Source organism: Perkinsus marinus (genome assembly GCF_000006405.1).
Source record: "Perkinsus marinus ATCC 50983 genomic scaffold scf_1104296929362, whole genome shotgun sequence".
NCBI classification, from domain to species: domain Eukaryota; phylum Perkinsozoa; order Perkinsida; family Perkinsidae; genus Perkinsus; species Perkinsus marinus.
The window spans coordinates 66,701-79,420 of NW_003216476.1; the positions used below are offsets into that span (position 1 = coordinate 66,701).

The 12,720-nt window shown below is 47.0% G+C and overlaps 5 protein-coding genes across 5 annotated transcripts in view; 2 read left to right on the forward strand and 3 right to left on the reverse strand.

Moving 5' to 3' along the window:
• Pmar_PMAR015841 (hypothetical protein) overlaps window positions 1-1,095 on the forward strand; it is a gene marked incomplete at both ends in the record, with an annotated part of 4,462 nt that extends 3,367 nt beyond the window's left edge. The window contains 3 exons of the mRNA XM_002787438.1: window positions 116-616; window positions 673-776; window positions 820-1,095. Coding sequence (XP_002787484.1) covers window positions 116-616; window positions 673-776; window positions 820-1,095 — 881 coding nt within the window. The remainder of the gene's footprint in view (window positions 1-115; window positions 617-672; window positions 777-819) is intronic.
• A 2,313-nt stretch (window positions 1,096-3,408) lies between these two features.
• Pmar_PMAR015842 (hypothetical protein) lies at window positions 3,409-4,744 on the forward strand. Its single transcript, XM_002787439.1, has 3 exons — window positions 3,409-3,525; window positions 3,571-3,980; window positions 4,027-4,744. Exons 1-3 carry the CDS (start codon window positions 3,422-3,424, stop codon window positions 4,428-4,430), a joined length of 918 nt encoding a protein of 305 aa, XP_002787485.1. The 5' UTR covers window positions 3,409-3,421; the 3' UTR covers window positions 4,431-4,744.
• Window positions 4,745-5,475: 731 nt separating this feature from the next.
• Window positions 5,476-6,878, reverse strand: Pmar_PMAR015843 (transmembrane protein, putative; the record flags this gene model as incomplete). The annotated part of the gene is made up of 6 exons (XM_002787440.1): window positions 5,476-5,976; window positions 6,020-6,085; window positions 6,134-6,259; window positions 6,480-6,623; window positions 6,669-6,809; window positions 6,855-6,878. The coding sequence occupies 6 exons, from the start codon at window positions 6,876-6,878 to the stop codon at window positions 5,476-5,478; spliced, it is 1,002 nt and encodes a 333-aa protein (XP_002787486.1).
• Window positions 6,879-9,680: 2,802 nt separating this feature from the next.
• Window positions 9,681-11,112, reverse strand: Pmar_PMAR015844 (Galactokinase, putative; the record flags this gene model as incomplete). The annotated part of the gene is made up of 6 exons (XM_002787441.1): window positions 9,681-10,024; window positions 10,071-10,271; window positions 10,322-10,443; window positions 10,490-10,619; window positions 10,671-10,958; window positions 11,007-11,112. 6 exons carry the CDS (start codon window positions 11,110-11,112, stop codon window positions 9,681-9,683), a joined length of 1,191 nt encoding a protein of 396 aa, XP_002787487.1.
• Window positions 11,113-11,894: 782 nt separating this feature from the next.
• Pmar_PMAR015845 (Small nuclear ribonucleoprotein E, putative) lies at window positions 11,895-12,622 on the reverse strand. Its single transcript, XM_002787442.1, has 4 exons — window positions 12,541-12,622; window positions 12,458-12,493; window positions 12,324-12,408; window positions 11,895-12,091 (listed from the first exon to the last, which is right to left on the reverse strand). The coding sequence occupies exons 1-4, from the start codon at window positions 12,597-12,599 to the stop codon at window positions 11,990-11,992; spliced, it is 282 nt and encodes a 93-aa protein (XP_002787488.1). The 5' UTR covers window positions 12,600-12,622; the 3' UTR covers window positions 11,895-11,989.
• Between the last annotated feature and the right edge of the window lie 98 nt (window positions 12,623-12,720).

The window sequence follows — 12,720 nt, forward strand, 5'->3', positions numbered from 1 at the left end:
TCCTTACTCGAAGTGTCCTGTACCGAGGGTCGGGTCGAAGCTTTTAGGATGATGCTGAGACGTGATACAAGATTGTGCAGTAGCCAGGGGGGAGAGAGTCTGTATTACTTTGCAGGGAGGGCACCGTCACAAGGGGTGACGAAGCAGTTCATTGAGACTATACGGGAACAATGTGATGGGCAACCTAGCAAGGGGAAGCTCGTCCCACAGGCAGGCGGGGCAGATAGAGATCTGCAGATGCCTGGGGAGGTAGACACTAGAAGAGAGGGTCGAAGCTACGAGTCAGAGTGGTCGGAGATAGCGAGCAAAGAGAAGTATTCCAAGGAGGTCGCTTCACTTCAGATTGAGGTTGAAAAATGGCGTGATAGAGCATTCGATGCAGCGCGTCAGAAACAGCAGCTACTGGATAGAGTAGCCCGTTTAGAGGCCCAGTTGAAGGCTAAGGAGGTTAACGAGGCTAAGTTAACCGCCACACCACGTGTGGGGCCTCCCGAGAGGAAGGATGACGAATACGAACGCCTGTGGAGGGATTCCAAGTTCGTTGATGCAGATAAGCCTCTGACTGGTGGTCCTGCGAATGAGCTCATAAGTTCACCGTTGCCTCCACCTGAGGGACGTAAAATGTTTCTAACTTGATCTGTAAAGCTGATAGTACTCGACTTGGTTAATTAGACATGGGGGGATCTGGCGTCTTCTGTAGCCATCCATCTATCATGTATCCCTCCATCAATGCCTTCAAATTGATGCTCATCGGCCTCATGGAGTCCATCACTACGGTACGGACTATCGCTTTATAAATGGAGTAGACACATCTCGTAGTTGCTTGTGGCAATCTTCCGCGCAATCCGAGGCATCGAGCCCAAGGCTTCCTCAGCTCTACAGCCTGAGCCTCCTGTTGGAGACAGCACGCCTATGGAGCAGGTCGTCGAGGCTAGAGATAAGGCATCTCAGCCTCGAGAACGCAAAGAGCGAATCAAGAGATGCATTTACTGTGGTCATAGAGTGAAGCGCGGTGATCACTCGAGATGCCGACCGCTAACTCGAGAGGAGCGACTACAGATCGAGCCTAAAGTGAAAGGAATCTATCATGCCTAGTAACGTCATCCTACCTTCTCAGGATAGTAGATCGACCGAACGATCTGTCGAGCTCGAGGCACTTCTCAAGGAAAAGATGCATGATGGTACTCAACCGCGGGATGATATATCGATTGTCGCTATTCTTGCAATATCAGTCCGTGACGTAATCACGATGCTAGAAGACTCTCTGGTGATCGTTAGAAATGAGAGACGCCGATTGCAACGAGTAAGGCAGGAGAATATCGATAATGATGATCTTATAAGTACGCTACCCATGGTACCAACAATCTCATGCTACATGTAGGTACCGTAGCTGATAGTGAGGACCTTCCGTTCCTCGCGCCTCTTTGATGAGTATTCCATGGCTTTGTTGATGTGTTCATGTCACTCGTTATCACCTACCAATTCATTGTGTGATTAATTCGCGAAGAGGGGTTCAGCAGCTGAACTTCAGCTCCTACTTGTCGTCCGACATAGGGTGAGGAGAACTCTCGGAGGAAGCAGCTCGAGATCTTACCTTCGTATGTTATGGATCCATAGTGTTGTTCGGTGATGCTTCCGCAGGATCAGGATTCGGAGAAAGCAATGCGATCATCGAGGGTCGATGATGAGCAGACCAACAGGATACGAATACGTGAGAACGCAGGTGTAGGGGAGCACGTATCATACCCCCGTGACGGGGTATGATACTGATATGATACCGGGGGCCCCGTCCAATCCTACAGGGTGAGATAATCCAGCAGAGAGGATTGAGGGGATATAGAAGCCTCGAGCTTGATCAGCCTCATCATGAGGTGACCGTTCCATCATGCGGTGTGGCGGTCGCAGTGGCCTCAAAGATACAGAAAGGGTGCTCAATCATTATAGTGTGATCCGAGTGGGATTATGTGGGACTACATTATAGTAGTGATTATGAATGGGAGATATACAGTGTGCTGTACACCGACAATGTCCTAATACTCTTGACCACAGCTCACTATCGCTCGTTTGCCAATAGGGAGCATGGCAGTGTTTGGCTGACGAGTCCTTTGGAGGTTCAATAGCGCTCGAGAGGAACCACGCAGCAAGCCTTAATGAGTAAGGATTGGATATTTGGAGGAGCTCGTTAAATAACACAGGTTGGACCTGTGTCGAATAAGACCTGTCAGGTCCTGTCCTGTCTTTCCGTCATTGAAGAAAAGTGCGCAGTAGGCAGAGTTGATCGATCTACTTATATAGATAATGGTCCATATCCATGCAGTATGTGGCTCTTCCTGATGTGGCGTATCGAGTTCGTATGTCGCGTTCCAAAGTTTCGGTTGAAGAGAAACGGCAATGTGCGCCAGACAACATCGATATGGAACCCACCATAATGGAGGCAACTCTCGGGTTGACGGACAACTTGGACACGGTCTTAACATGAGACTGCTGAACTATTTTAATGAGAACGTTCGAGACCCTCAAGTATTCATGTGACGTTCTCATAAACACAAGAGCCAACTGTACCCCTGAGGGGTCGTTTTCGTGAAGGTAATTGAGCTTACTGAGCGAAGAACACCCGATGTGTCCATCACCATGAGACCGCACAACGCGCACAATGCGACACGCATCTCCACATCATGGTTGGAGGATGTGCCCACTCCTGTTAGCCAGTCTGCTAGCAGTAGCATTATACCGAATGTCCGCTACATACTATTTGCTTCCTTGTTTGCCCGACTGTGCGGCCATACACAGATAAACAGTAGGTGACGCTGTCACCGTGACGGGCGTGAGAGTCCTGAGCGTTGCTCATGCGTGAAACAGTCGACTACAATTGGAGTCTTTCGTGGATTCTTGTGAGATTTACTTCTGCCAACCTTGTCGGTTGCAGCTTGGTATCATCTGACACCCGTACCTGTTCCTTGGATGTTGTTGCCAGTCACTTGCATCGAGTACCTCAAGTATCAATTCACGACCTGATCACTGCCTCCACTATTCTCGGGACGGTCCCGAGACTCGGGAGACCTTGTCTACAATTATCCGTGACGGAATTATCATATACGTCATGCATACTTCGCATCGCTTCGAGATTGGAGTAGAGTTCGAACATCTCTCGATTTGTTCCCCTTGGCAGCCCGCTCGTGATGATCTGCGTCTGCTGTGGAGTTCGCCAACTACACTGGGGAGCGAGGAGGGCCATCAGCCTCATCAGACCTCGACACTCGAATCGGATTTCCCAACGCGGTGTGAGAGAGCGATAGGAGGTTGCCCCAATTCACCGAAGCCCCCAGGTCTTCTACGGATACCATCGGCAACTAATAGCAGGGCTAAACTAACCATAAGAGATGATCAAATCCGCAAACCATATTGCTTAGTTAACTACCCTATGATCGTCGTCTCGATCTGGACCATCCTACTATTGTCGGTTACGTCTTCAGGCGTGACCCACGAAAATGAGGACATCCCCCTTAATGAATGGCCGATGCTCATGTAAGTGGCGATGATCATTGCTGTCAGCATCTCGAGTCACCTCAGGAGTCACGATTCTGGTACCGGCTATATATCCAAATTGAATCCATTTTGGAAGATAGCCAAAGTACAAGAAGGGGGCTTTGCTAAGCAGCTTGATTGCGGTGTGCGAGCATTCGATCTGCGTTTCTTATGCAACACAGCAGGGCTGTATATGCATCATGGCATTCTACCCATTATTCACAGCTTCACTGATGCTTTGAAGGAAGTCAAAACATGGGCTAGTGCACATCCACAAGAGTTGATATTGCTTATAAACAGCCACTATTCTCCCAATGATGATCATTGTAGAGCGAAGGTATGGCAGGCCATGGCCAGTCTTGGTCTTATGACTCCTATTGGATCGGACGGCTCATGTGATAAGTTGCAAGGTCTCTCAGTCAGACAAGCTAAGGCCAAGTCTAAACTTGAAGAAGGTAACCCATCTCGCTCAGAGCACGTGATTTTCTGATTGTACATCAGGTGGAAACATCTTCGTTGTCGAAGGTGAAGGTAAGTGCCTCGACGCAAACTGGAACCCTAAGCTGACATGCTATCGCCAGAATGGAGACTGCCGTAGAGGCTCACCTGGTAGCGACGTGATCAACAAGGAGATGCTCAGCTACATCAATGAAACTGCCTCTCACAAACCGACGTCTAACCATCTGGCTACGATCCAGGCACTTTGGCAGTATGATGTCGACTCTGTAGGAAGGATGCTCGCTGACGGGTCGAATATCCTCAAGGATTCGCAACTCAGCGGCCTCCACGAGGAACTCGTTGATGTTATCCCACAGCTGAAGTATGTTAATCTCCTTGAAGTCGACGATGCCTGCTTTGGCGGGACGGAGTTGTTAGAAGCATTGCGGACACGCAGAAGTCGGTAACTACTGCAGCCAACTCTGCAGCCTGAATAGCAAGGCCTGAATAGGGTTGTAATTCTATCAACATGATTATTATATCATCATTTAGTGCTCACTACGATATATTATATTGTTCGATATCATGAGCATATTGAACAGGAGGGTAGATAGGTATAACGGATCAAAACATATGGTGACCGCGTCCGATCCATCAGCTTTATTATTTTTATGTTTGGGTTGATTGTTCGCATATAACATATTCTCATATGTTGGATAACATGCAACTCGGCTAACAACACGGCGACCTTTCTTGGGCTTTCTTATGCCACTTATTGCTTCACCCGTTCGGTTGGGTTGACAGTTTTTGGATCAGCACTGATGGTGAGTAGTCTCGTTCAATGGATGAGTAAAGTTCTGAGCTCCGTTTTGCTAGCCTATATCGTTTTACGCTCCGACTGAATTCAAGTACTTCAACCTGCTGCGACTCGAAAAATCGGACGACCCCCCGAGAAGTTTCCGCTTGGTTTCGAATTTGCACTAAGTCCCTTATGCTCCATTCAAGAAACCCAGCATCTCCTAGGCATCTCCATTGGAGAAGGCCACTGACACTCCTTATACAACTGTTTCCCGCGCCTCCGACTTGTGTCGTATGCACTCCAAAATGGAAGGGCTCAGACCCAAGGTCCATTTGGGAGCGCGAGACTTGCTCACTTCACCTTCAGTGGTGATGACATTCGTTCGCCAAATTCCCCGGCATTTATGCTCGTAAGGATGACACGCTATGCTTGACACTTGAAAAGTTCCTAACAGTTTACGTTAATGACACTCTAAGAATAATCGAAGGAAACAGTCGAAGAAAGACCCCATCAAGCACTAATCAAAATATGGAATCCCCATCGGCCTCGTCACTACTGTGCATGTTCTACCGAATCAATCACCCTTTTATTGAGCTCTCAGACTAAACGAACAGAGGAAAGCTGCAATAAATGATGCTTGATAACATATTACAAGACGAATTGGTGCGACAATGGTAGGTCGATGCTTATATAATGCTACCATCAGAGACGATCTACTCAGTCTTCACCTGTTGTTGTTGTTGTTGCTGACCACCAAACTCCCTATCAAATGATGCTTTGGCTTGTCTCAAAAGGTGCTCAAACAGGCCACTTGGCACAGAGGACATTCGGCCGTCTTCATCAACGTAAGCCTCCCTATACTCCGATTTAGGAGATAGTAAACTTGTTGTGGTATGACTACGGTTAGGTCCGGGTGAGCCGCATTTGCCAGCATGCCATTCTGAAGCTACTGTATAGAGAGTAAATGGCACAGTAGCGATGGCTGGACCTAGAATCACACCACGGGCGCCGAACCAGCTGACTCCAAGGCCGACAGCCACCGCAGACATCCACGGGTTGGCATCTGGTATTTCCGAATAAATAGCCGGACCGACATACCACCACACGAGGAAGTTCAATATCGCCGCTATGGCACCACAAACCTGCGCCATACCTCTATCATAGGAGAGGAAGATGTATGGTACGATGAGGAAGGAGACTGAGCAAGGGGATATCTGAGCAAGAGTTAACGATGGTGTGGTATTAATGGGCACCTACGACCGGAAGTAGACCGATAACGAAGGCGACACAGGCCGGGATATAGGCCACCGGGCAATCGAATACCTGCAACCCCAACGATATCATCACAGTATGCACCAGAGAAGCTATTACCGAGAAGACAAGCCATGTGTAAACTGCGTGGAATATGGACATTTTAATAGCGCTATAAAGTATAGCCTTTAGGGCTCTACGGAGGATATTATAGAGGTAGAAAGAGGGATCGATAACTTGTAACACCTGAGATATCAAAGACGGTGATGTTAAGCTCAACTACCACACGTTCGAGGCTACATCCGCCCAGATACATGAACTATAGGTACACCTACGAGGAAGCGTACATGACGCCCTATGACTCTGGGACTATCCACTAGACTGTACATAGACCTGTGAGTACTCGGCTCTACTAATACTATCAATATCCCTAGTCCTCTATAATCCACAGACCATCATCCCTTACTGTAGCCATGTAGTCATGGAGACCTCCTTGTTCAGACTGCAGGAGATAGTATAGAGCTGTGACAGCGAAGAAGAAGTGGAAGAGCGATTCCACTAGGGTACCGATGATACCAGTCACTACGCTCACCGAGAACTGTATGCCAGCCTGATGATGATGCACCAATATACATACAAATGATCTGGATATTACTAGCGAGGCATGTCCAGAGGCCGCTAGCAGGTCCATAAGGAGTCCTCCCACCAACGTAGCAGCGCCACTGCTCTGTACTGAATCTTTCACGCCTCGATCAATGGAGGCATCGTAGGCACCAGCATCATAGTACTGCCTCACCTGAAGTAGCAAGAGGTATTCGACTTGAGAGCATAGGCTTATGACCTCCTTATAAGCCGAGAGCAGCATTGATGGTGATGTTACTAGATCCTTCAGATTCCAGGCTTGTAGTAAGCGGGCGACCTCAGTGGTATTACCCAGCGGCACGGTCGTCAGGTGATCCTTCATACCGATGGTATACATATCAGCAAAGATGTCTTCAACCCCTCGTGCGTGAGCACATCTACGAAAGGTGTCTTCGCACCGCAGGAACACTTCATCCCCTATCAATGGTGACACCTCTGTTAAAGAGGTATTCACTGACCCACCCGAGAGCACCTAAACAGGGCGTTGTTGTACATGTGGCAGAGAAGATGATGCATAATCAAGTAACAGCACTAAATATCAACTCTTCTCATGCCTAAGACTGGTTGGCTAGACCCGATATACGCATGAATCCAGCCCTCTCCTAGAGCAACGCCCAAGTGGTAGGAAATAATAACACCTATTCCAAGGCGTACTACTACCATGTCTATATAGTTATATAGATCCCTGGTTTTGGTGGTTACAGAGTCCGTCTCGATAAAGTGTGACACCGCATCGCTTGCTGCTGAGTAGGCTAGCTCTGCATACTGTTTGTATGGGTGTAAGGCCTGCATCTCCAACAAACTTCGCGCGCCACGAAATAGGCTACCAATGGCATCCCAGAGAAAGGCAAACTCGAGGGATATGTTGTAGCCGATATAAGCGGCCAGGATAGTACCCAGGACCGAGAACAGGACCATCACACTTGTAGCCGAGATGAAGTCTGCATTAGACTTGATGAATTTACTGCATATCCTACCACACCATGCGCACATCATCGAGAAGCCATCATAGGTAGCCGTAAAAAGACGCTGACTAGCGAGGCGTAGTGCACTAGGATTGCCTTCATCTACCATCAGTGGGAGTTCGTCGTTACTATCGGGCTCCGATAACGGTGGCTCGGATGAAGACCCCTCATCTTGTGACGACTCAGCGGCTCGAATCTAAGCCAAGACATACGGATCGTAGTCTACAATATCTATTCTGCGATGGATCTCAACTACACGCTCCTTATGCTGAAGGACTTTGTTCAGCCTACAGGACTCTAATGACGGAAATTACTGATTTCATTAACGGTGTATTCGAAGTAAGTTCGTCGCCATATTACACTCTAATGTAGCAGTGAGTGAAGAAATTTTCCATTCCTAGCACCATGACTAGAAGCCTTTATTACGTCATCATCCTCATCGTCGGAACGCTCTCTAGATGTATCCATAACGGTAGGTGTATTACCAACCTCACTGACCCTCCTGGACCAACTTCGCGATCGACTTCGCCGTCTACTCCCAGGCACACTACTCCTCCCTCTACGTCTCTTATGGAGATACAGGAACACTTTACCGAGACCGCATAGCCATCGTACCAGCAATGTTAATACTGCAATGATGAGAGTGTACCGCAGTATACCGCCATATACTGCTGGGAAGGCCCAAGCAAACTTCCAAAAGTACAGATATAATATTACCGCGCGCCACAAAATTCTGAAATACAGACTGCTGCCACCGTCATCCCTGGGTAGAAGTATGTACACCACACATCGATAGACGAGAGTGGTAGCATCAATAGCTTGCCGGAGAGACATCTTCAAGATAGCATGCATTGGACTCAGTGGTGGGTCAGGAGCACGTCGCTTATGCAGCACATCTGCCTCCTGGAAGCAACAAAGGCGTCTCTACTTACACTTTTATAGATATTACTGGTGACTGGTGTAGAAAATATAATATAAAGAAATCATATAAAGATATCTAATATTACATATTTTACAGATGTTATTAAGAAACCAAGATATGTTGGATTCTACTATCAACGGCTTGAAGTAATTCCTGGTCGTAGGATATACCAAAACTTATAGACTTTTCCTCAACCACCCGAAGGTCCCCCCAACGACGAGCTACATATGTTCAAACCTACCGCCTCAGCTTGAAATCCTGATATACGTCGATACACACGTACCCCAAAGACTATACACGTATGGCTGATCGAGATTCTCACGTCTATGCTACACTGATAATGATGGCCTATCCAAACCTAAGCTGATGCACTTTGAGGTTTGTGTTATCTATACGGGTCACTATTCGTCACATATGCACCAAACAAGAGACTCCTCCTACCTGTATAGTCTCATCACCTCCTTGTCCAGGCGAACTGGCCCTGATGTCCTCTTGACATGGCGAACCACTAGATTCAGACCTCCGGTCAAAGCTCCACTCCCGCGCTTCCCGTACCGCACTTGCTTGAGGTATGTGGAACACAGTCAATAAGGCACTCTTGATAAGCTGCTTTGGTGGGTACAATAGTAGGTAGGCCACAATGACCCAGAATAACGTCTGTAGGAAGGGGTAGAGCAACACGTAATTGAGGCCCAACAGAGCAGTTACACCAATGCATAGTAGTATGACTAAATACGCCCGTACCCACATAGATGGTTGCTGTGCTGATGACGCCTTACTCGACTCGCAAACAATACGACCTAGATGCCTCTCCAAACGAACCTCATGATCATACAGAGCCTCCGTGAAAGCATGAACCAGTTTCATGTCATGTTGATACCGCTCCTTCTCGAAGATGGGGCTATCATCACCTCCCTGCACCGTGGAAGGATTAGACATGCAACTACCATACTAAGGTAGTAGTAGCACCACAACATTCCGTAGCCCAAATCTATAGCCACACTCACTGACTGCTGCGATAGTGACTGAGTAACGCAAGACACTAATGTAATAGGAAAAGTCTGAACACTATAAACAGTTTTGAAAAAACTCTGAGGATCTTCGTTACTATACTCTACCTCTATAAGAAACTATTCATTTACAGTTTACCACCGTGAGCACCATCACCAGGGGCCACAGCAATGGTATCACATTTGATGCCGCTAGCCTTCTCATACAACTGGGCCACTTCCTTGCAGAAGTCATCCACCTTATCAGCCTTCACTAGATTGATAGTGCAACCACCGAAACCACCTCCCATAAGACGAGCTCCTAGGAAGCCAGGACAACCCTGCGCCTGGTCAAACATGATATCCAACTCCTTGCAGGAGTTCCCAAAGTCATCTCTACTCGACACATGAGAGGCATTCATGAGTTGCCCAAACTTCTCCATATCATTTTTAGATATCGCATCCATAGCCTCGGCAACACGTGTGTTCTCACCTAGAAATGAACTTTTAAAACTAACAGATCATCCACGTCAACTCACCAATAACATGATTCGCCCTCTTCCTGTCATCTTCGGTTAGAGTAGACTTCTTCGCCTCGTAGGTGTCCGCATCTATGTCCCTCAAAAATGGCACACCGAGCGCCTTAGCAGCACCAAAGCAGCACTTCCTCAACTCATTGTACTTTCCGTCCACAAGCTGATGAGGAGCATGAGTATTGCACAGAACGAAGCGAACATCATCTAAGAAGCGGCATATACCATAGTAGAGGCATTCTCATTGTTGAACTCACTCTGTAGAGGAACGTAATCACAACTGTTATCACGGCAATCCAGATGGACTAGTTGGCCACTCTTCGCAAAAGCCGAGGTATATTGATCCAGTATACCACAACCCATACCAACAAAGTTGTTCCTAAAGAGAAGAAACTAAGAGCATGGACATCATAAAAACTGCTTACTCAGCACTCTTGCATGCTAACACCACCTCGAGGAGCTTAGCCTTATACAGTTTACTATCAGGACCATCCAGCTCTCTAATGAGATTAGCAGTAGCCAACTCAATTGCAGCAGATGAAGACACGCCAGCCCCTAAAGAGTGGGAAATGTTCAATCTACTATATCGTCCAGAATGCCTCCTACCCACTGGCACGTTGGAGTAGATAGAGGCCTGGAAAGCAGGTACTCCATAGCTAGCTTTTCTCAACTCTACTATGACACCCTTCGAGTAGTTTGCCCAGGAATCCTCTCCCTCATACTTGGTCTCATCGTTAATATCAAACTCTACCACATTCGCAAAGGCACTGCTATGAAGACGCACTTTATCATCAGGGGACTTGCCACCAACAACAACCGTATAACGATCGATAGCAGCCGATAAGACAAAACCCTCATTATAGTCGGTGTGGTTACCAAGGATCTCAATACGACCTAACAACACAGGAAATACAAGGTTGATAATATATTACCCCAACCTACCAGGGGCAGCACCAAAAGCAGCCGGCTCAGCCCCAAACTTCTGTCGGTAATCCTTCACAGCATCGGCTACTAGTGAGGCAGCAGGCGTATTGAGAGTACTGGTCATCACTATATGATCAACAATGAAATCAACTACAATGTGCCATCCTAGAGAGCCGAGGAGAAAAACGATACAACCACTAACGCTAGTGCATCCAGCATGGATGGGACAGTTCACGACACTCCTCGAAGATATCACAGCAACGAAGCAGTGATGATAAAAATTCTACTCCAAGCCATATGAAATAACGCTTTACTGTTATCGTAGAAACCGTTCCTTCTCAAACTAAGATCATCACCGTCATCCGAATCGGATCACGCTTTTAGGAGACACCCAATAGAGATCAGGAAACGCCATATACATGGTCTATAGCAGGCCAGAAGAAATCCTAAGCAATCTTGTGTGGCACTATATGGACAGTAATGTTGGATCAACAACATACATTCATATTGATCCTAGTTCACCACAGACGCCATTGCTTTCTACCAATCGATGAGCTAATCAAATGAAGCATCAGTGATATTCTATTTGGAGTTACTATTCAACTCTAATACCACCATCGATTCTGTGTTACTCATATACACCTACTACTACTGAACAACTACGCCTATCCACTTGCCAAACATGTCCACCGTATATTCATGTCAAACCGCTCTACCACTCCAAGAGGGATTCCCAAACTAAACTGTAAGTTCAACCATCCGTAAAACAATACGTCAGTTCAGCTCGCCGTCCCCTCAAGTTCACCCGAGATAGTGACACTACTGGGCGTATAGTAAGCAGCACGCCTGCCCACCCACGACGTTACATCGAGCTCAACCATGATTGAACCAACACAACCACATCACTATCGTCGCAAGTCAACACTACAGAGAAAATCTACTACTCTTTCCCTTATAGTGTTGATGCAGTTATATATACGTCACCTCTCGTAGTACTACTTCTACGCAGCAGCGCTATTGCTAACTGCGTGCATCAAGGTTATATTATCGCCTTTCAAGAGGATCCTTCCCACTGGTCTACGAGTATCCTTCTTAGTGTTGACCTGACGAATCACAATACGACCAGGCCACTACGACAATACCATAATAGCAACCATAAGCCACAGTAATAAAGGTAACTGGCGTAGTGAATACCCCAATACATGAACCATAAAGTGTCACTAAACTACTCTAGTCTCATACGCACGATAATTCTTGTCATGTTCCAAAAAGGATCCAAGTTCAACGATCCCAAATTGCCATATCCCCGATCACAGAGATTAGCCCCCTTATGACCTCCTCAGCGTCATCTAATACAACATTCATATACTCATCAAAGCCCAATATGACCCCCTCCATACGGAGATCCTTATGATCATATCTAAACACACCATAGACACCACATAGGCCGCCGCCATAGCCATTATTACAACCATACGACAATCCTAGTCTTCTCAGTGAGGTACCTGATAAAGCTGTCGCTAGTCTACCTTACCTCTATCGCCCTCCTCACCTGAAGATCAGGTTGATTGGCATGGTCATAATCTTCTGCAACTTCCTTTTGGACATCATCTTGGCGACAACGGGGTGGTGACAACAACAACAAAAGGAAACTTCAGTCAATTCATCACTTCATTCAACCCTCTCAAATCGATCAGCGCATTTACAATCTCGCTCGCCCTAAAATTGATGA

Bases quoted from the DNA above. Each gene is read 5' to 3' on its own strand.
- Pmar_PMAR015842 (XM_002787439.1), top strand. From the start codon at position 3,422: ATGATCGTCGTCTCGATCTGGACCATCCTACTATTGTCGGTTACGTCT. The intron at 3,526-3,570 runs GTAAGTGGCGAT...GAGTCACCTCAG, and splicing joins AATGAATGGCCGATGCTCAT to GAGTCACGATTCTGGTACCG. The intron at 3,981-4,026 runs GTAACCCATCTC...ATTGTACATCAG, and splicing joins CAAGTCTAAACTTGAAGAAG to GTGGAAACATCTTCGTTGTC.
- Pmar_PMAR015845 (XM_002787442.1), bottom strand. From the start codon at position 12,599: ATGATGTCCAAAAGGAAGTTGCAGAAGATTATGACCATGCCAATCAAC. The intron at 12,494-12,540 runs GTGAGGAGGGCG...CAGCTTTATCAG, and splicing joins CCAATCAACCTGATCTTCAG to GTACCTCACTGAGAAGACTA. The intron at 12,092-12,323 runs GTCATAAGGGGG...GTGATTCGTCAG, and splicing joins TATTAGATGACGCTGAGGAG to GTCAACACTAAGAAGGATAC.